The sequence below is a fragment of the Mobula hypostoma genome, chromosome 9, assembly GCF_963921235.1.
Source record: "Mobula hypostoma chromosome 9, sMobHyp1.1, whole genome shotgun sequence".
Lineage (NCBI taxonomy): Eukaryota > Metazoa > Chordata > Chondrichthyes > Myliobatiformes > Myliobatidae > Mobula > Mobula hypostoma.
In genome coordinates this window covers 116,248,052-116,270,715 of record NC_086105.1, presented here as the reverse complement: position 1 = coordinate 116,270,715, position 22,664 = coordinate 116,248,052, and the positions used below count along the sequence as shown (strand labels likewise).

The window sequence follows — 22,664 nt, the reverse complement described above, 5'->3', positions numbered from 1 at the left end:
GGACTTGGGTTCTGAATAGTTAACAATTGAAAAATGTGAAAGGAGAAAAGGGATACGATCTCCCGTGAGATTCACAGCGATGGTGGTCAAGCCGATGTGCTGCATGTTGTTTTTGATTTTCCATGTATCATAAATATTAATTGATGGGCGCTCTGGAGCAATGAAGTTGATTAGATCTGGTTAGAGTGATGCTTTCAAGGGGATACCCTCACACCTTTGGACTTGCAGTTTGCACTGTAGAATTCTATACACATCCTTGTAGATCAATGCCCCTGACAGGAGATAGGTGTTCAGATCATTTGGACCACCAAATATTTTTTTTTTTTCTTTTTAAATCTTTTTATTGAGTAAGTATACAAAAAAGGTAAGCCATATAAACATTAATACAATGTTAAAGTATAATAAAATTCCAAAAGATATCAATACCAAAAAAAATACTACAAACAATGTAATTTAAACATAAGAAACCAAGATAACATAATAGTATACTAAATTTTATATATATCAATGGAAAAAAAAAGAAAAAAAAACCCCCAAAAAAAAACCCACCGTGCAACTAACTAAAAGCAAGGCAAAGCAATGGGCTAACTTGAAACCAAACAGAGTTAAACTTAAAATCACGTCCTCAATCCCGACCTCCATTAAAAACAGTGAAAAAAAAACAAGAAGGGTAAATATTACATTAAATGAAAATATCGAATAAAAGGTCCCCAAATCTGTTCAAATTTAAATGAAGAATCATAAAGGTTACTTCTAATTTTCTCCAAATTCAAACATAAAATCGTCTGAGAAAACCAAAAAAAGGTAGTTGGAGCATTAAGCTCTTTCCAATGTTGTAAAATACATCTTTTCGCCATTAAAGTAAGAAATGCAATCATTCTACGGGCTGAAGGGGAAAGATTACTAGAAATTTTAGGTAGTCCAAAGATAGCAGTAATAGGGTGAGGAGAGATATCTATATTTAATACCTTAGAAATAATATTGAAAATATCTCTCCAAAAAGTTTCCAAAGTAGGGCAAGACCAAAACATATGAGTTAAAGAGGCTATCTGCCCTGAACATCTATCACAGAAAGGATTAATATGCGAGTAAAAACGCGCTAACTTATCTTTGGACATATGTGCTCTATGAACCACTTTAAATTGAATTAGGGAATGTTTAGCACAAATAGAGGAAGTATTAACTAATTGTAAAATCTGCCCCCAATCATCCACAGAAATGGTAAGCCCCAATTCCTGTTCCCAATCTACCCTGATCTTATCAAATGGAGCTTTCCTACACCAAATATTTAAGATGGGTTTGATGAACTGAAACCCGAACACACAATTTGGGTGATAAGAATAGGAGCTATTCGAATTTCTTCCTTCATGTCTCATAATACCGCCATTGCTACCTATTTCCTTGTTTTCTCTTTTACCAGTAGTATTCGAGCAACGCACCATCTGGTGTCATAACTGAGATTGTAATGTTCTCAACTTGAACTGACTTCACATCCATTTCGCAATATTCCTGGCCAGGCTTCTAATCACTGGTGAGTAAAGATAGCTCTAAAGTCAAGTTATATCTATTATCAAAGAATGGATACTGTATACAACCTTGAGCTTTTGTCTCCTTACAGGTAGCCACAAAACAAAAAAAAACCCAATAGAACCCATTAAAAAAAAGACCGTCAAACACTCAATGTGCACAGAAAAAAAAAACAAATCATGCTAACAATAAAAGTAAGCGGGTCATTCGTATGTCCTTGTGTGCAGTCTCAAGGTTCTCAACACCATCCTGAATGTTTCTTCTCCTTTTTGAGTGGTCAGGCCCCAGAGAATCCCAGGAGTCAGTCAGAATATTGCAAACAGTACGGCCTACTTATTGACTGTAACCAGAGTCTCATGCTGGAAATGTTGTCCTGGAGGAGGATTGGCATTTGAATCAGAATCAGAATCAGGTTTATTATCACTAGCATGTGACGTGAAATTTGTTAACTTAGCAGCAGCAGTTCAATGCAATATATGAAATAGAAGGAAAAAATAATAATAAATAGATAAATCTTATTCAGTATATTTTATATAGTATATGTATATTGAATAGATTAAAAATTGTGCAAAAAATGAGAAATACTATATTTTTTTAAAAATGGGGTTCCTTATTCATTTGTTGAACTTAATAGATTTTACAGAAACAGCTTTGGAGATTTTTATTTGATGATTTGAGGTACTTGCTGTGAGTGTCCACGACTCAGAAACATACAGGAGGACAGGGATGGCTGGTACCCCATGTGATTTGTACAAGGTTTTCAAGTACTAACTTCTTCAATTGACCAAAGGACGTATTAGTGGATTGCTGAAAAAACTGCATTAGTGCTGCTTCATGCACCCATGCTGACATTGTCAATTTCATCAACTTTGCCTCTAACTCCACACTCCCTTTAAATTCACTTGGTCCACTTCTGAAAGTTCTGTCCCCTTTCTCAAACTCTCTGCCTCCATCTCCAAAGACAAGCTGTCAAACAGCATCTTTTATAAACCTACCAATTCCCATCTTGACCATACCTCTTCCCACCCTGTCTCCTGTAAAAATGCTTTTCCCTTTACTCAGTTCCTTCATCTCCACCACATCTGTTCCCAGGATGAGGCTTTCCTTTCCAAGACATCAGAGATGTTCTCCTTCTTCAGAGTATGGGGTTTCCCTTCCTCCACATACCCTCACATGCATCTCCTCTATTTCCTGCAACCAGTGCTCACCCCATCTTCCCACTGTCTTAACAGTGATAAGAGTTCCTCTTGTCCTTACCTACCACCCCAAGAACCTTCACATCCAACGCATGTTCCTCCGCAACTTCTGTCATTTCCAAAGGGATCCTGCCACTGAACATAGCTTTACCTCCCTCCTCCACTTTCTGCAGGGATTGCTCCCTCTGTGATTCCCTTGTCCATTCATCCTTCCCCATGAAGCTCCCTCCCAGAGCTTATCCTTGCAAGTGTCCGAAATGCTACACCTGCCCACTCACTTCCTCGCTCACCTCCATTCAGAGCCCCAAAAGTTCTTCCAGGTGAGGCAACACTTCACCTGCAAATCTGCTGGGGTCATCTATTGTGCCCGGTGCTCCCACAGTGGTGGTGCCATCATAAATTGGGAGACTGCTTCATTGAACTCCTCCGCTGCATCTGCCAAAGAGGAACTTCCAGACGACCAATCGTTTTAATTTCAATTCCAATTCTCGCTCCTTTTGTGCCACAATGAGCCACCCTCAGGGTGGAGGAGCTACAGACTTTCTCATGTTTATGGTTCACTAATGTCCTTCAAGGAAAGAAATTTGCCAGCGCAGTTGATTTTAACTACCTCCTCGGAATAAGCTGAACTAGGCACCGGCGTTGCCAATGAAGTCCACATCCCAGGAATTTTAAACAGTGTCCTGAATCTTCCTACAACAAATTGGTTAATAGCTCAAAACCACAGCAATAAGGACATGTAGCTTTGTTGAAAAGTGTTTTGTTTAAAAAGTGTATTAAGTGCAGCTCTTTAATGACCTAAGTTTATGTATTAATAATTGAGGAATGCTCAACAAAAAAGATGTTTCAAAATTATGTACCAGCAAAATGAGAAGAAAGATGGTAAAATCCAGTTTAGAATACAACTTTTTCATTTCTGCGCCAGAAGATCGTAAGATCTAGCTGCAAATTAACGTGCAGGAAATTGTTTTAACAAAGGCACACAAGTCCAGCAACCTTCATTATCTTCTTCCACAGCTCAAAACTTCTGCCACAAATAGAAATGTGGAGAGGGCAATTGGACATTTCAGTGCGAGGAACACAATGAATCAGCTGCTTCTTCCAAAAACCACGAAATTTCACAAATAATGGGGAGAATGGCAAGTAATAAATTGTAGACGAATTGCAAACGAGACAAGCAAAATTGCCGACAAACTCTATTTGCTGTGGTTTATTGTGTTAATTTGTAAAGGTCAGTGGGCATGCTTGTTTCGGCAGGATTAAACAACTTAAATGATACATATAAACACTTATTATACAATTTTTAAAGGTTTAAATCAGGTCACTGGAAGATTTTACCTTAGCAATTATTGTAACACAAAATCCCTTGGTGCAGTGCAGTTCATGCTCCAATTCAGCCAGTGATTGATGGGTTTTGATGTGTTGCAAAAACAAGCAAATTTGGTCATGGAATTGGGTAGGTGGACAGCAAATTTCAGAGACTATTGGGAGGGAATTCAGAGACCTCATATGTGGAAGCAGGTCATTGCAAGAATGGTGTGATTTTGCCAAATCCATTGTTTCTGCAATGTTGCAATTTACAACCATAAGACATAGGAGCAAATTTAGGCCATTCGGCCTGTGGGGTAATGTAATTGGAAACGTACATAATTCACAACCACCAACATTGAGTTGGGGTTCACTTTAAGAGACCAGTTGGACAAGATAACATTTTACGTAAGTAATTTACTGGGCTTTGTGTTCAGTATTTGGAGTCTAATAAATGAGTTATGGTTTTTCCTAAACATAAAGTGCCTCCACCATTTGTATTCGCAAAAACCTACATTGCTGATCCCAATGCTCTAGGGCGATTCCAGAGTTATCCGCCATGTCGGCTAATGCAGTTACTTTAAAATTGCTGGAGTCTTGAGGGCAAAATGCTGTTTGGTTTGAACAAGCCGAGCCCCAATTCGCGCTGCGAGAAATCGCCACCAACAACACCAAATTTTTCTATGTGGTTGCGTCGCTCAGCAATTCTACGGCTGCGAGAATGATGAGTCTACTAGAGCACCTGCCTGAACATGATAACCACTGAAATCTCACCTTTTACAGGAGTCTGAGCACGCCAAACAGTTAAACAGTTGCTCTCCTTGCCTGGACTTGGCGATGCTAAGCCATCGGAACTAATGGACCACATACTGTCTCCACTGGGAAATTTCCATCCTTGTTTTATTTTAAAATAATTCTTTATGCAACAAATGCCTGATCTAGTTCGCATAGCCCTTACCAATGCATCTGTGAAAGACTGCAGGGAACTTGCTAAAATGGCTACTAGTCTACACTCAGCCGGAGGGCGGTGCATCATTCCTCCTCCTTTCTCTACCTCAATAAGTCCAGTCAGCAAGGCCCCCAATATAAGGCCTCCCACATCTGAGGAACAGACGACACCAAGCCTGCATTCTTACCATGCTTGTTTTGGTAGGAACACTAGAAAGTGCCAACAACCTTGCATCTTTGACAGTGCCAGTGCATCAGGCCATCAGAGGTCTCTGAACACTGTGGGTTCCGGCTGCCAAGGTCGACTACTGTTCATTACGGACAGGCGACGTTTCTTGTGTGACACAGATGCTTAAGTGAGTGTGCTGCTAGCATTGCCTATTGATGAGAAGGCAAAGAGTGACAAAACCTTGCTGGAGGCTGCCAATGGCAGCTGGATCCAGATTTACACGCACGACGGGTGACACTCTGCTTCAGTGGGTGACATTACAGGTGGGACTTCTTCCTGGCTAAAGTGGCTAGTCCTCTACTCAGCGCAGATTTCCTGTGTGCTCAGGGACTGCCAGTCGATCTTAAGAACTGCCAGCTTGTGGATGTCAAGGGCTTTGGGTCGTTAGCCTGCGCCCCCAGTCAGTTCCCCAGAATGACTCTGTCAAGCAAATGCACCACTGTATGTGAGTTTACTCATCTGTTGGGTGAATTCCTGAACTTCACCAAGCCCACATTCTCCACCATCGTCACAAAACATGGGGTTGAGCACCACATTTCCAAAATTGGCCCACCAGTCCATGCCCGCAGGTGTAGACAGGATGCAGAACATTCGGCAGTCGCAAAGGGTGAGCTTGCCAACATGGGAAGACTTGGCACCAGTCAAATAGCCCCTGGGCTTCGCCCCACCTCTGATCCCTGAGTCTGACAGTGGTTGCCGCCCATGCAGCATTTACTGACAACTTAACGAGGCCACCATCCCTGATCATCACCTGGCCCCAACACATCCAGCACGTTTTCTGGAAAGCTAATTCCTTCCAGAGTCGATCAAGTAAGGGGCTACCATCAGGTGCCTGTGTGCTCAGAGGACATTCCAAAAACGGCTGTGATAACCCCATTTAGCCTCTTTGAGATTCTGTGCATGCCATTTGGGCTGAAAAATGCAGCACAGACTTTGAGATGGACTCTATTAAAAGACTTAGATTTTCTTTTTGCTTACCCGGACAACATCCTTGTCGCCAAAGCATCCAAATCCGAACATGTATCTCATCTCTGCACACTTTTCAAGTGCTTAAGCGAACACGGGTTGATAATTTGCCTTGCTAAATGCCACTCTGGGTTGTCAACTATTGACTTTCTCAGCCATCGCATTTCCACAGAAGGTGCGAGACCCCTCCCATCAAGAGTAGCTGCTAGTATGGATTTCCCGCCGTCCAGCACCACTAAAAAACTACAGGTGTTTTTCGGCATAGTGAATTTCTATCACTGCTTCATTCCACAAGCTGCTGAACTTATGCTTCCCCTGTCTAGTGCACTTAAAGGCAATACCCCTAATCACGTTCTTGACCGGTCAGCGGACATGACCAAAACATTTGATGATACCAAATGAGCTCTTTCCAACACAACCCTACTGGCATACTGACCCACAGGTGCAGGCTTACTGAACAGTAGTCATGGACCTGCGGTTGGCTGATATTAAGTTTGGGGAAACTGAGTTTTCTCCTTTGAGCGATGTCTCAACTGGTCGCCCTTGCCCCATAGTGCCCGCAAGCTGGAGGTGGACTATTTTTGACTCTATACATCCGAGCTGGAAGGCCCCACGAGAGCTGGTTGCACGGCTTTAGAAAAGACGTGTGTGATTGCACTGCAGCCTGTGTGGAGTGCCAGCGGGTAGAAATTAACCATCGTGCTCAGGCGCCATCGGCACCTGATTGACGGTTTGATTATGTCAATGTGCACCTTGGTAGTCCTCTTCCTCCCTGCCGTGGTTTCACATACCTCCTTACCATAGTGGAGCACGCCACCAGGTGGCCAGAGGCCGTCCCTCCTGCAGACGATGGACGCAGCGTGGCTCAGCACCTGGGTTTCTCAGTTTGGCACCCCATCTGATATCTCCTCTGACTGCGGTCCCCAATTCATATCGGACCCCTGCGCTGCGATGGCCCAGAACCTTGGCACTGAGCTACATCACACCGTGGCGTATCACCTGCAGACCAACGAGCAGCTTCACGCTCCTTAATGGCTGCTCTGAGAGTTTTGCTGACAAATGTGTTGGCATGATCATCTCCCCTAAGTCTTGATGGAGCTCAGTACAGCTCCAGAAGAGGACCTGCAGTTGTCCACAGCTGAGTTGGTGTATGGGCCGCCATTACAAGTGCCAAGTGATTTTATTCCTAAGTCCAGGACCACCTGGTCAGCAAGTCAACAGCATTCCACCCTCCTCGGTAAATTCAATCCCTTTTCACCTATTCCTATCTCCCATCATGGCATACAGCACTCCTGGGTTCCTGTGGACCTACATTCCTCCTCGTTTGTTTCCATCCACCATGCACACCAACATACCCTTAGGCCCCCTTACATGACCATGAACGTGTTAACACACCTCTAGACAAGCCAGAGGCACGTGCTGTTCCTCCACCCATGGAACACAGAACCCAAGCCGGGGTGGCTCATCCAAGCTCCAGGCAGGCTCACAACGTGAGCTTCAGTGAACTCTGCAGGGTCCTGTGCAGGGTAATGTAACTGGTGGAAAAGTACATAATTCACAAGCACCAATATTGAGTTGGGGTTCACTTTTTGAGGCTGGTCAGACGTGATGACATATCAAGTAAAGTACTTTTACCGCACTCTGTGTTCAGTATTTGGAGTACAAATGAGTCCTTACAGGTTTTCTTCAACATAAAATGCCTCTGCCGTTTTTACTTGCGAAAAACTACTGGCTCATCAAGTCAACTCCACCATTACTTCATGGCTGATTTATTATCTCTCTCAACCCCATTCATTGGCCACATAGTATGAAGAAGATAAAGTTAGGAATGTTGAATAAAGAACTAGGACAAAATTGAGTTAGGGCTAGAGAGAAAGAAGAAGATGGAACATAAGAAATAGGGGCAGGAGTAGGCCATCTGGCCCGTCGAGCCTGCTCTGCCATTCAATAAGATCATGGTTGATCTGGCCATAGACTCACTTCCCGCTACCTGCCTTTTCCCCGTAACCCTTAATTCCCTTACTATGCAAAAATCTATCCAACCTTGTCTTAAGTATATTATCGAGGTAGCCTCCACTACTTCAAGATTTTGGCACTGAAAATTGTTCCTTTGTGGTTCAAGTTTATTTGTCAATGCACCTGGTATGATGTAGTAAAATATCATTGCTGCCACCTCATGGACAATTCCTTCAACTACAAGTTCCATCACACAGGAAAGCCATTCTGTCCACCTATAATGCCCCAGGTGGACTAGTAATATTCCTCCCAGCTGGTTTTCTTTTGAAGAGGTGAAGGGGATGATAATAACATGGTGGATCCAAAGACATTCAAACAGAAGGAATTGTTACAAAGTTGGCCAGCAGAGTGATTGGGAAGTGTGATCTTGCTCATTGGGAGACCAAACTCAGTATGAATCAGAAATAACATCTCCTCCTCACTGATAATCAACACTGGTGCACCTCAAGGATGCGTGCTTAGCCCACTGCTTTACTTTACCTCCACCCATGAACATGCGGCTAGGCACTGTTCAAACACCATCTATAAATTTGCTGAAGACACAACTATTGTTCAAAGTTCAAAGTACATTTATCATCAAAGTATGTATACTAAATACAACCTTGAGATCCGTCTTCTTGCAGGCACCTACAAAACAAACAAACACAAGAGAATCCTTTTAAAACACCCACACAACAAAGACCATCAAATGCCCAAGTGTGGGGGAGAAAAGGATCAAATCATGCTAACAATAAAAAAGTAAATAAATAACACACAAGACATAAACTGCGGAGTCCTCAAAAGTGAGCTTACAGCCACAGAACAGTTCAGTGCTGCAGCCGGACCAGGATCCCGATGGTTGCAGGCCACATCTGCAGAGCCATTTCAGTGCTGCAGCCCATCCAGGAGCAAAATGGTTGCAGGACACAGCCACGGGGCCAGATCAGGACTGAGGCAAGTGCTAATGGTTGAAGGCCACAGCTGCAGAGTCAGTTCAGTGCTGAGGGAAGCCAGCCTCTCGGAGTAATGAGCTGAACACTGGTTCAGCCTTCACACTTGGCCTTGACATCTTGCTCCATTTGATCTGGCTCGGTGCTTAAATTGGCCAAACCTTAGCTCATTTTTCCCTCTCGGGTCCGGGCCCTGCAGCTTCAATCCGGCCCCAAGTCCACTCCAGCAATGGCCAAACATCAGTTCGTTGTTCCCTCTCAGGCTCAGGCCCTGCTGCTTCAATCCAGCCCCAAGCCCTCTATAGCAATGGTTGCTGCGGCCATACCAGCATTCTTGAAAGTCCAGTTCGCTGAATCCTTCGGGGTACTGCAAAAACACCAGGTCGTACTTGACTGTTCAAAAGCACAAGTCCCAAAGGGAAATTACAGGCTGCAGATTGCAATAACCACAGTGCAGGAAAGGGACAATTAATAGAATAGTTAGTAGCTTTGTTTGCTACCTGTAAAGCATTGCCGTGTCTTGCCATATTTAACAGAGAGAACTTCAAACGGTGACGGGGTGTACAGGAGTGAGATAGATCAGCTGGTTGAATGGTGTTGCAAGGACAACCTTGCATTCAACATCGGTAAGACCAAGGAATTGATTGTTGACTTCAGGAAGGGGAAGTTGAGGGAACACACACCAGTCCTCATTGATGGGATCAGCAACGGATAGAGTAAGCCGTTTCAAGTTCCTGGGTGTCAAGATCTTTGAAGATCTATCCTGGGTCCAACATATTGATGCAATTTCAAAGTAGGTGTGACAGCGGCTATATTTCATTAGGAGTTTGATGAGATGTGGTAGGTCATAAAAGACTCTCACCAATTTCTATATACTACTAGGGAGAGCATTCTAACTGGATTCATCACTGTCTGGTGTGGAGGGGCCAGTGCAGAAGATCAGAAAAAGCTGCAGAGGGTTGCAAACTCATTCGGCTCCCCAGGGAGTTGAATGAGGCACTAGCCTCCCCAGCGTTGAGGACACCTTCAAAAATTGATGCCTCAAAAAGGTGGTATCCACCATTAAGGACCCCAATCACCCAGGCCATGCCCTCTTTTCACTGCTCCATCAAGGAGGCGATACAGGAGCCTCAAAGCTTCTTGCCTGCTAGCATCAGAGTTCTGAATGGGCAATGAACCCATGTGCAGTGCACATCAATTTTTTTTCCTTTTTTTCATTCTTTTTGCAATCCTTATTTAATTTAATTGCTTTTAATATCTATTTCTAATTGTAATTTATAGTTTTTCTATTATCTATTGCAATGCGCTGCTGCTACAAAACAACAAATTTTACAACATAGGCCAGTGATAGACTCATTTCAGATTCTGAGGAAAAGCTTAGCGAGAATCAATGAAACAGGAATTGGATATCACAATTTGGAGAAGACATGAGGAGAGATATGATGTGAGCCTTGGGGACAGAGAATCTGGGTAGGATGGGTGGTGCTCAGTGGGACAGGTGTAGATTACCAGTGTTGAATACTATAAACAAATGGGAAAGAGCAAACTTACTGGCTTGCTATAATGTATCACTCTTGATAGCATTCAGGAGAGATTTCAGAACTACTCCAACTCAAATGGGAAGGAAGCAAAAGCATCTGTTTCCTTATGCGTATGGTAACCTCATATTATGACCTTAATCTTTTTAAAAAGTGCATACGGATCTGACTTCCTACATCCAAGATCTACTTCCAAAACTTTCAAGCAGCAAATCCTAAACTATGCAGAATATCAGGATTAAAATCTCAATTATCTGACTCAAAGCTGAAATTTAATGCATAGCAATATGCGGAGGAAGTGCAACTTCATTTCCAGAAATTGGCCAAAATATCACTGCCCCTGAGAGAACCAAAGCTCTGGGAAATGTACAAGTCGTGTGAACGAGGACAGAGAGGGACAGACATGGGTCTGAACTCCCCTGGTTCTGATTATCCACAGTTATATTCACAAAAGTGTTATAAAATGGGAGTTTCATGAACGACTTTTGTTCTTAGAATCTTTCAGAAAAGCTGACATGACAAGAGTATAGATGTCATGCGATTAGCTTCAATAACAGAAAGCAAGTATTAGAAATATTTTCAAAATAACCCTATTAAAAATGACATCTGACAATTTCAAACATACAATTCTATTGAAATATACCCAAACCAAAAATCTTAATGGGGTGAACCCCATTATAGCTACTGAAACTATGAACTATGTTCATCCACCTGGAATACAATGCAAAATTCTGGCTGTATTATATTGAAAATTATATAAAAGAGCATACCTAGAAAGGAAAGGGAAATATAATGCCCTGGTTAAGATTTCCACTACTATGTTGTGTGGTATTTCATTTAGTAGTTTTCTGTAAAAGTAGTGTGCCCTGCTGGTAGAATGTTTTGGTTTCAGCTAAAAATAAGGAGGCAAGTAGTTTAACTTAGGAATGTGATGTCAGTCAATCAAGATGGTGGAATTGGGAGAAGGTTCTAGGGAGAGCTGGGTGGAGAGAGATGTGATCGACACTGGTGGGTTTGTGGTCTTTTGCGGGAGATGCGGAGAAGAGAAGATCAGAAGAGACGGCTGTAGAATTCGATCCAACGGGAAGACATGATTGCAAGGAATGCTTCGCAAGTTGAAGTCCAAGATGAGCCTTTTATTCTTTTCTATTTTCTTTCTCTTACTAACTGTTTGATAAATGTGAAATTAGTAAATATACTTCTTTATCATTTTATGCGGGTATGACTTGTTATTTCTTGACGGCTGATAATTGTGTATAGGCAGTATTTAGACAGCATTCCCTCAGATCGAGGTTTCTTTAATCAGTACATCACAACGTTCCTGTTTGTTTGAACCCCAAATCATACCAACCCTAGACATATATTGTTTGCGAAAGGTGGCCTTCTCACTGCTGAGTCACATGGCTGTTAGCAGAGTTCACTATTGAATCAAGTTTACATACGAGCCCGGTGAGGAACATTTGTGGCAGACCATTGTCCAGGGATTTTGAAGGCTGTGAAACAGCTGCTTTAGAATTGATTACGTGGTCTGTGTACTTAAGCCTGTGTTTACACTAGTGACGGGGAAAGTGATTAAGGTACATTATTATGGACGCCACAGAAATTAAGACAGTGCAATTCAAAGAGATTACCCACAACTAATGCTTGTGTTCTGAGCAGGGTGAATATCCAAAACCCTGATGAACTGCAAACTAGAGTGCTGAGTTCTGTAAAAGTATTGGGAAAGCTACGCTAGTTGAACGGCAGTTTGATCAATCGGCGGGTAAGTATATCATGCTAGTCCAGACTAGCAGTGACATGACCAAAGTCGCACTGCCTGGTACGATCAGGGGGACATGTAGCTGAGGGTGAAGACAATAAAGATGAATTGTACATTGCTGAAGAGTGAGGACCTCATAAACAAGTTGTTATAAAAATTGCATTGGCAGTAGCTAAGAAGACTATAGCAGTTACTTGGAAATCTGATTCATATTTAAGTATGGATCGTTGGAATAATGAAATGGCTAGTTCTATTCCGCTTTAAAAAATTACTTATAATTTAAGAGATAATTATGTAACATTCTTGAATATTTGGCGCCCTTATTTACAAAAGATAGGATGTCATATTTAAGTGCTCCGACAAAGAATTTGGTTACTTGGGGAAAGTAACGAATAATTATACCAAATTTATTTTGAATCCCATGGAGCGTGTGGAAACCTTCCAATACCCAGGCGGCTCTTTTTTTTTTTCTCTTTCTTTCTTTTAGGTAGGACTATATATATATGGGGGGGGAGGGTTAAGGGGGGGTGGGTAGATTTTATCTTTTCATGTATTCTTTTTGAAAATGTAATAAAAATTATATATAAAAAAAACAAGTTGTGCTCATTTCTGCCAAGTGAGGGGAAGAAGTTGTCTGATGTGGAAGGTCTAATGGGTGCTTCAGTGGGTGATGGAAATTCTCGTCTGGTTTTGGCGATTACTTCACAGTCTGATAAATGCTAAAGCGCACTGGTGGAGAGCCAACATTATTGCAGGCTGAGAACATTCTCTGGAGTCAAGCTCAACTCCAGTGGGGAGAAAGAATATGAGACTTGGGCAGAGCAGACGTCTCAATTACTGGATGAGTAGCAGAGCTCAGATAACATGAAAAGACAGCAACTGGTAAGAGAGTCCAAAAGGTCTGGCTGCCGTGATGGTGAGCTCCCTAAAGGTAGAACACACATTGTCACATCTGCGGACTACATGCAAGCGCCAGAAAACATTTTTGGCAGGACGGGCAGCCCAGCAGAGCTTATGATGAGGCTCAGGCACATCTTCCAGGAGAAGGGCAGAAACTTTCTGCCTACATTTTCAAGTTAGAAAGACAGCGACATTGCTTGTGCCATAATGGGACAACTCAACTGCCTGAGATAAACTGATTAAGGATGGGGCAAGTTGTGAAGGGTGCACTGCCACGTGACGTGACTGCCTTCAGCATTTGAATGCCTCAGAAGACGAGTCCCCCTTTCTCGTTTGTTGAGCTGATCAGAGAAGTAAGAGAGGAGGAAAATACGACAGAGGAGTGGGAGACTTCCACCAGTAGGGCAAAGTCCTCAGTAGTAGCCTCTGTTGCTGAAGCAATCTCTGATGCCACATAAATGGGGGTTTTGCAGGATGTGCTGAAAAACATGCAAGCCGAGGTACTTTGGTTGATGTCGGATAGTGCTGCCATCGCGTGGCAAGTCCGAAAGGAAACTGGATTCACCGATAGGACGTACTAAGCAGAGGGCTGCTGCCAGCAGGGGTCTCTTGATGAGGGAAGCGATCGGTATTTTCTGTTACATCTGTGGTGAGGACGGACATTTCAAGCAGGAGTGTGAAGGATGGGAAAACCTTCGGAGAGGCCCAGTAAGGGAACGATCTGGCGTCTCAGAGAGAACATGTTCCAATCAATGTATCAAGGAAAACACTAAAGTGCAAAGCTCTATTCCTGAAGGCTTAGTGGGACCAAGCTCATGTATCCATACAAATTGAGGGTACTTATGCTAGATTCATACTTGACACAGGTTCTCAGGTTACTCTACCCTGCAGATCCTTTTACAACCAGTTGCTGAAATGTGACATCCCTGTTCTTGCTGAGTTTGCTATGTCATGGCGCGACTGAGTGTCCAGCGGTATAACTGGGTGGGCAGCCTGGGCTCATCAGCCTTGGAAGGTAGGGTTAGGGTTAGGGTTTCAACACAAAATGAAGAATTCTACATTTCGTTCAACTTATGCTAAAAATCGCTGATTATGACCGCACTGCAAACAATAATTCAATCATCAGCCTGTTCTGAACATAATGGGCATGGAGAATGCAGTCCCATATGAGGAATCCACAATAGTGGATTACATGCCCCAGACAGAGCAGTTTCTGGAGCTTGTCTTATTACTGCAGCTTACACCCTTCCCCAACCCAGATTTTGTTTACATTCCTGATCCCTGAGTAAGTAGGCAATGTCTCTAACTTCTTCCAGTTATAAAGCATGCAACTAAAGAACAAATGCATTTAAAGAGCATACCTTATGTGGCAAAGTGGTTCAAGGCAATACACAAAAAGGTTATATACAGTAGATTGGGCCATCAGTTTGTTGGGGCAGCCACTTAATTGGGACAACTCTTAAAGAACAAAAACTAATCAAGGAAATAACTGGAATTCCCTTCATTTTTTTGGGACACTATGCTGCTCAGTTGGGACAGGAGACTGTTACTGAACAGTGTTGCATGCACTTGTGGGGCCATCAGCGTCAGCTGCATGTGTTTGTGTTCAAAAAGCAGTATTTAAGTCACTGATAATTGGCGAGAAATCAGCAGTAAAGACAATTCAGAACCGTTTTGCTCACTGTGGTTTCAAGCATTCAGGGTTGGAGATGTCAGAAACAGGCAGGAGTGAAAATGAAACGATTTCGCTACTTCAACAAGTTAGGACCTATGAAGAATTTGAAGGTATCAACAATCATCTTGAATGTTGGATTGCATTATGAGGACACTTAGTCCTCATTTATTGTCATTTAGAAATGCATGCATTAAAAATGATACAACTTTCCTCCAGAATGATATCACAAGAAAACACAGGACAAACCAAGCCTAAAACTGACAAAACCACATAATTATAACATATAGTTACAACACTGCAAAGCAATACCATAATTTGATAAAGAGCAGACCATGGGCACGGTAAAAAAAGTCTCAAAGTCCCGATAGCCCCATCATCTCACGCAGGCGGCAGAAGGGAGGAACTCTCCCTGCCATGAACCTCCAAGCGCCGTAAACTTGCCGACGCAGCACCATTGGAAGCACCTGACCGCAGCGGACTCTGAATCCATCCGAAAACTTTGAGCCTCTGACCAGCCCCTCCGAGCACCATCCTCTGCCGAGCGCTTTGACCCCGCCCCGGCCGCCAAGCAACAAGCAAAGCCGAGGACTCGGGGCCTTCTCCTCCGGAGATTCTGGACCACGCAGTAGCAGCAGCAGTGAAGCAGGCATTTCAAGAGTTTCACCAGATGTTCCTCTGTAATCTCACATCCGTCTCCATCAAATCAGGATTATGCACGGCACCCTACTAGACAAATAACAGACATCACCGCGTCGCGGCGCCATCTTCTCCTCCCTTCTCCTTCATTTTCAATGTTACAATGAAAATGAAGTTTTGGAAAATGCAATTATCAAAGGCATTGTACGAAGACAATCCATTATCTGCACTAGGTGCATACCGTGGGATTTTGTTCATTTATGGTCAATCAAAAGAATATGACAGCGTACATTGGATGAATTCCTCTGTTGATAGCTATTAGGAACTAATACACAGTTTTATAGTACTATAGTAGTATTGGTAGAGTTCTAATTTGTTCTGTATTTCATTGAAATAAATAATTTGTTACTCAGTTAAATGTTAGTTACATTTTTATATCTTTTTAACTATTTCCATGAAACATCGGCTAATTGGGGCAGCCTCTTTATTGGGCTAAAATGTTCCATTCAAGAGTTGTCCCAATTAACAAGAATCCACTGTAACAGAATGGACTGCAAATCAAATAAGTCATTACATGTCCTTCCCAGTTTACAAATCCCCGAGCCCAATTTATGTAGGCTGTACATAACGAACGAACAGTCTGCAATGATAACCTCTTATACCAAGCCCAGAGAGCCATCACTGAGCCAAGACTGATACCAAAATCATTTTTTTTTTAGCTACACAGAACATCCTTTCAGGTAGATTGAAATTAACTTCAGTTGTTTTTATTGTTCTTTACAGGTTGGAGACCATTTTGTCAGCCAGTTTGCAGCATAGGATTGAGCTGCAGATTCAGAAAATCACCAAGTAAGTAATTCCACAAGGGCTACAATAATGGAAATTCCTTCCAATGAATCCTTGTACCACTCTTCTTCAGGCAATAATATTACTGATCACCACATATTCATCAAGATTATGGAACTACAAAATATAATCTCAAGGAGTGTTTATGTCTACAGCATATTTGGACTTGTTGGACTCTTAACAGGGACCTTCATCCTAATTACTTATATTAGAAACTTCAACAAAAGTAAATTTGAAATACTTGACGTTTGTGTATTCACAGTGACTGTGGCTGATTTCCTGCTTATCCTTTTCTCGTTTACTGATATAGTCAGGCCAAACCCCGTTACGACCTCTGCTCTATGTTGTACAATCCTCTCATTTTGCTTCAACCTCCCTTATTTCTACACAGAATACATGCATGTTGCAATTTCCTTCTTTCTGGTATACGACCAGACTGCACTGACCGGAAGAACCCTGAGAAAGCCTCTCATCACCATCCTCGCTGTGATATGCTCGAGCATTCTCTGGTCAGCTCTGGTCACAGCTCTCATTGGGGTCAGTGAAGACTTGAACAAGGAAGTGAACTGCTACGTAGACCCTCTCGAGGCTCCAGCAAAATATAACATCGTCAAGTTTGTCTTTGGATTTCTCTTGCCAACGCTCACCATTCTGGGATTTATCCTGTATTTCCTGATTCATTCCACACGCATGCAGAGTTCAAATGGCCTACAAACCTGCATGACATCTATCTCTCCACACCGAGTTTTCCTAGCACTGGTCACGGTGACTTTTATTTGCCGCCTTGTTTACAATGTTCTGCTTCTCCTCCGACGACAGGCAGTCGATACCTACGGCAGTTATAAAATGCAAGAGATGGCAGTAATTGGAGAGTTGATCATGTTCACCGGGAGCTGCCTATGCCTTGTGTGCATTCTCATTTTTGATGAGAAAATGAGACAAGCTGCCAGGAGTTTCCTGAGGTGCATTACTAAGCCCAGCTGGGTGTACGACTCCAACAGAAACCGAAGTAACATGAGCCCCACCATTGAGATCAATGAGCAGCCTGTAGAAGCAGCTTCTCTACACGAAAGTCAAAATCATCTACACACACTGTCTTAGAATACAAGAGGAACTGTCCTTCAGACATAGCTTCATAGGCTTTAAAGTGCTGCAGAACATCTTGAAAAAGGGGCAAGAGGAGTTCTATATCCATGGAAGTCTTTCTTTTGCATCTAGGCACCAGAACATTATGTAATGATCAACTCAACCAAACCAATATCAATTGAATGTGATATCATTCCAGTATCAAATTCTGATTGAAAATTTTTTTAAATGGTGGCAAATTTTAATGTTTCATTCCAATTTTTTTTAAATCCTCAAATGTATGTACTTTGCAGTGAAACAAGGTTTCACCCATTTCCCACTTGCATGGGAAGGCAGAAAATGGTGGAAAGCACAAAACATTCCCAGATCCCTTTGAGGAGCAACACTCTGTGAGTGATCAACTCCAACTCTCAACTGTCACTAATATCATTCTGGAATATATCACAGTAAGATGCACGTTAGCATCCTTGGAACGGTTTGTCTTTACCCGGTGGGAAATGTTAACAAAACGAGGGAGATGCAGATGAAGAATGTTATGTGGATAATCAGGAGAAAGACAAGTCCTAAACACTGACTGTTAAAACAATGTGGGTGTACCAATGGCTTCTAAAGGAGCACAACACTACGGCAAAGGTCAGTCTTTGGAAGGCACGAAAGATGAGCTTTTATTGGCCAATTTTCCACTTCAGAACCGATGCAGTCACTATGTTAAAATCTTGAACAAATCAAGTTGCAGAAGGTAGATCAAATATTACAAGGTTACAGATTCCACATTGTATCAACTTCTAAGACCACAGGACTGAATTCTTCCTTTCACAACCTACTGGCCAAGGAGCCATGATTGATGGAAGATTACTGCCTCTGGTGTGAATGGAGTGAAACTACACTCAATTCTAGCCTTCAAAACGAGTTCTGCAAATGGCAATTTAATTGCTGGCACTGGATTAAGAGCTAAAAGTAATAAATTGTTGAACTACAAGGCTGCACACATTACTTTTCATTCTGTATTCAAGAACAAAGGAACAACTGTGACCTCAAACGTAAAAAGGAAGAATTCTGATGAGAGCTGCTAATTAAAATTCAACTCACATCCACGTTTGCTTGTGGACGAAAAGGAGTCAGCACTTCAGCTGGCTCTTCCAGATCTCCCAGCTGAAGAAAAATCACCAAACTTTGCTGCCTCAACTATCAAAAGCTCAGGTTCACCAGCTCACTCAGTCTCCAGAAACCACAGCCACCCAGTATGAATGAACTCTGCTGTCAAGGCTCATTATCCACAAACACTGCAAAAGGGCTAAGCAGAGAGATTAATTTCTGGTTCAAAACTGCCTCTCTCTTGCTCGTATCAATAGATGCAGAATTACATAGAACAGTACAGCACAGGAATAATATCGTAGGCCCACAATGTTGTACTGAACCAATTAACTTAGTAATCAAATGGCTAACCAATTATTTCTGAAGAGAATATCCAAATTCATCACATTCATGGGTCGATCCAAACATCTTTTAAAACTGTTTAACATTTCACCCTCTAACACCATCTCAGGCAGTGCACCCACCAATCCCTATGTAAAAGATTTACTCCTCATGTCTCCTTTGTATGCGCTCTGTTATTAGACGGGCCAACCCTTGGAAAAAGTTATTGCCTTTCTACTCTACCAATGCCTCTCCTAATCTTATAAACCTCTATTAGATCCCCCTTTCAGCCTCTGCTGCCCCACAGAAAACAACCCAAGCCTGTCAACCACTCATTATAGCATGTGCCATCCAATCCAGGCAACATCCTTATAAACCTCTTCTGAAGCCTCGACATCCTTGTTGGCAATGTGCACATTCGTCATGCTTGAGAAGGCAGTGGTGAGACAGACTCATAACCTGCTCCAGAAAATATCCCTCCAGTGCTCTCATGCAGGAAGTTACAGCATTTCTTCCCGGCAACAATAAAGACATAATTTATTTGCGAGGCAGCATAATATGCGACTGTTGTAACGCCAATCTTTCCAAAGACTGAGTGTTTTAAAAGTGCAGTTAAGGAAATCTTGGCAAATAACTGCGGTGTGTTTTGTAAGTGGAGCATTGGAGCCACAGTGCCACAACTTTAAGGTAGTAATTAGAATCGAACCAAGAAGGCTACTTTGCTCCTATTTGGTGTTGAGCTTCTCAATCATCATTTTAAAGCCTTTTAATTAGAAGTGAATGTAGTAAACACATTAGCTAAGAAGAGTTGTAAAGGGTATAGAGGTAATACAGGAATTGCTCAATGAACAAAAGTCAAGTTCTTTCAATATCTCCACTTGCTGTTTGGCAGTTACAAAATACATTATTAGCAATTACTCATTCTCTCTTCAGCCCGACAAAACTCAGGAAACTACAGTGTTGAGAACTGGCAGGAACATGAACTCTAATGCCATCTGTCCCTCTTATACCAACTGTAAGAAATTATTCAAATTACTCAGCTACTGGACAATAAAACATCATCAGCAAAAGCAGATCTGCAATATTATATCATTTGTACTTTTCGTTAAAGTCTTTGTTAAATCAAGAGTGGAAATAAAATAGAGATGTCCAATTATGAGGCAAATATGACCTAATTGACAAAGGAATATCACTCCATATGCAATTATTTAGCTCACGATTGTTATTGAATTATGTTATACAGAATGTTATAAGGAAACTTTTGGTATGTTTATGACATCTTTTCTGAAAGTGATCTTTTAAACGATGAAAAGTAACTGTATTGAACGCAACAGCTTTGCTTATGCATATTCTCAAGGTTATTTTTACACTCTTGACTATTTGCTGCCTGAACAAAAAGTTTCTTAACAATTTTCACTCTAGCTTATTCACCTATCTTGGTTTATATATATGTTGTAATACTGCCCAACTGTCTTGATTGACAGAAATAAAATACTCCAGCATTCCACAGAGACAGCTAAGAGAATAACAATTTCAATAACAGCTTGCTACTGAAAAGTGATCATATATAATCTAATAATGAAATCATAATAATTAATAATTATATATCATCTAAAGCTACAAGTTGTCCATTGGTTTGAAAATCATATGTGGATCTCAGGGGTGAGTTTATATTTATACCACTAAGTAGTAATATAGTTGTTCTGAAGGCTAGCTAAGCCGTAAATTTTACAATTTCCAGATCTATGCTGGTAGCTAGGCAATTAATCTCACTACCTTGATGTGTATATAATGTGATGGCTAAAGAGAGGGAAATAAGCTCTGTTAGAGCATATTCAGGACTTAGGGTGTATAGCAAAATTCTAACTTCATCCCCAATCTTCAGATCTGAATATGGACTGTAGATAAAATTTAAAATGCAGCAACAATGGGTTCCTAATAGCTGTGAACTGCAGTTAATTGGAAAATCAGACAATGCTGATTTAACGTCCTTTTTGGGAGTCTGTACGCGGGTGTGAAGAAGGAGGAGTAGAAGTTATATTAATTCAAAGGAAGCATTATAGATACATTGTAAATATAGAATTATCCATTGATCTTTAGCATATAAAATGTCATTCAATATTGGGTCAAGCAGGCCTCTTCCTCCAGAAAGATCTCAATATAATGTCTGCTGTGTCTCATTTTGTTGAATAAAAGACTACTTCATATCTAAGTCTCTCTGGTGACTGTGTTCATATTACAAGCTCGAACAATAATTTGATATTTTTCATCATTCTTTACAACTAATGATGGAACTCTCTTCTGCACATGCCTGAACCTTTCCAAGGATTCCCAATGGGGGTCTTGGATCTTTAAACAAAGGAGTTTGAAGCAGCTAACTTTTCTGGGATGCTGAACATTTTTTTTCTCTACAATTCTTCCATCATTATCACCATTCAACAGTTCTCAACTCTATATGGTCCCTCTTATAATTAGATTTTGCAACAGCTCTCATGTCTCTAAACTAAATAGATGATCTTCCCTCTCAAGTCAGCAACAGCTGTCCATCACAGCCTTTCCAATCTTCCTCTGTTACATCCTCTACTATGTTCTTCTGATATTACTATGCCCTCCCAAGTTACAAGTACAATATCTCACTGTGTACGATCCAGATCTCTCTATTCCACATTAGTCCTTTCCCCAAATCAGACAGCTTTCTATCTCACCCAGTCATTCCTCCCTCCAAGTATCTTCAAGCATTTAATAGCCAAGGCTGGCATCACCCAATTACCACATGTCCTGTTACTAATTTCAAAAGGATAGAGCATCTAAGAAAATGAAATGTCAACCAAAATTATATATTCTCTACACCCTTCCCCAAAACTTACCTACACTTATTTCAATCTTATGTTCAAATTAGATTACAAATGATTGAAAATGACTAATTAATAAAACATCAAGTCAATGGTAAGCAAATGGTAATCCAATATATTTTACTTCAAAATTTATTTCCATTCTGACAAAGAGTCTCTGACCTAAAGCCTTACCTCTGTTGATCTTCCCACACACACTGCATGACCTACTGAGCATTAAATTTTCAGCATCTGGAATTTTGCATCAGCAGTTTATTTTTATTTCAGCCACAATCTGGGTTTCTACATTCCTCCTTCCTGCATCTATCTATCTATCTCTCTCTCTCACACACACACACAAACTCACTCTACCTCTTTTTTCTCAATGCAAGCTGAATCTTGGCTTCAGGAACTGAAGTGGCACACAGCACAACCCAGTGGCCCAAATTCAGTACTGCAGCTTAACAAATTACTGAGAAGCTCTTTACATTTAGATAGATAGATAGATATACTTTATTAATCTCGAGGGAAATTGGGTTTCGTTACAGCCGCACCAACCAAGAATAGAGCGTAAATATAGCAATACAAAAACCACAAACAATCAAACAACAAAATGCAAACTATGCCAGATGGAAAATAAGTCCAGGACCAGTCTATTGGCTCAGGGTGTCTGACCCTCCACGGGAGGAGCTGCACGTTCGATGGCCACAGGCAGGAACGACCTCTCGCGCCACCCAGTGTTGTATTTTGGTGGAATGTGGCCGAAGTCCAACAGTAAAAAGTTCAATATCCGGTCTACAAACATGTTCCTCGATCGTAATATGACCCAGATTGCACCATCTGTTGTTAACCAGAACA

The 22,664-nt window shown here is 41.6% G+C and overlaps 2 protein-coding genes across 4 annotated transcripts in view; one reads left to right on the top strand and one right to left on the bottom strand.

Annotated features, from left to right (window-relative positions):
* LOC134351984 (uncharacterized) overlaps positions 1 to 21,170 on the top strand; it is a 39,183-nt gene extending 18,013 nt beyond the window's left edge. For 2 of the 3 annotated variants that reach the window (XM_063058977.1, XM_063058975.1), the window contains 2 exons: positions 1,421 to 1,531; positions 16,411 to 21,170. In XM_063058977.1, the coding sequence (XP_062915047.1) occupies positions 16,504 to 17,574 (1,071 nt within the window). In that variant the 5' untranslated portion in view covers positions 1,421 to 1,531; positions 16,411 to 16,503 and the 3' untranslated portion in view covers positions 17,575 to 21,170. The remainder of the gene's footprint in view (positions 1 to 1,420; positions 1,532 to 16,410) is intronic. The other variant, XM_063058976.1, reaches the window with a different exon arrangement.
* The window catches only part of LOC134351987 (uncharacterized protein C7orf50 homolog), a 440,201-nt gene that overhangs the window by 255,255 nt on the left and 162,282 nt on the right, over positions 1 to 22,664 (bottom strand). The window lies entirely within an intron of this gene.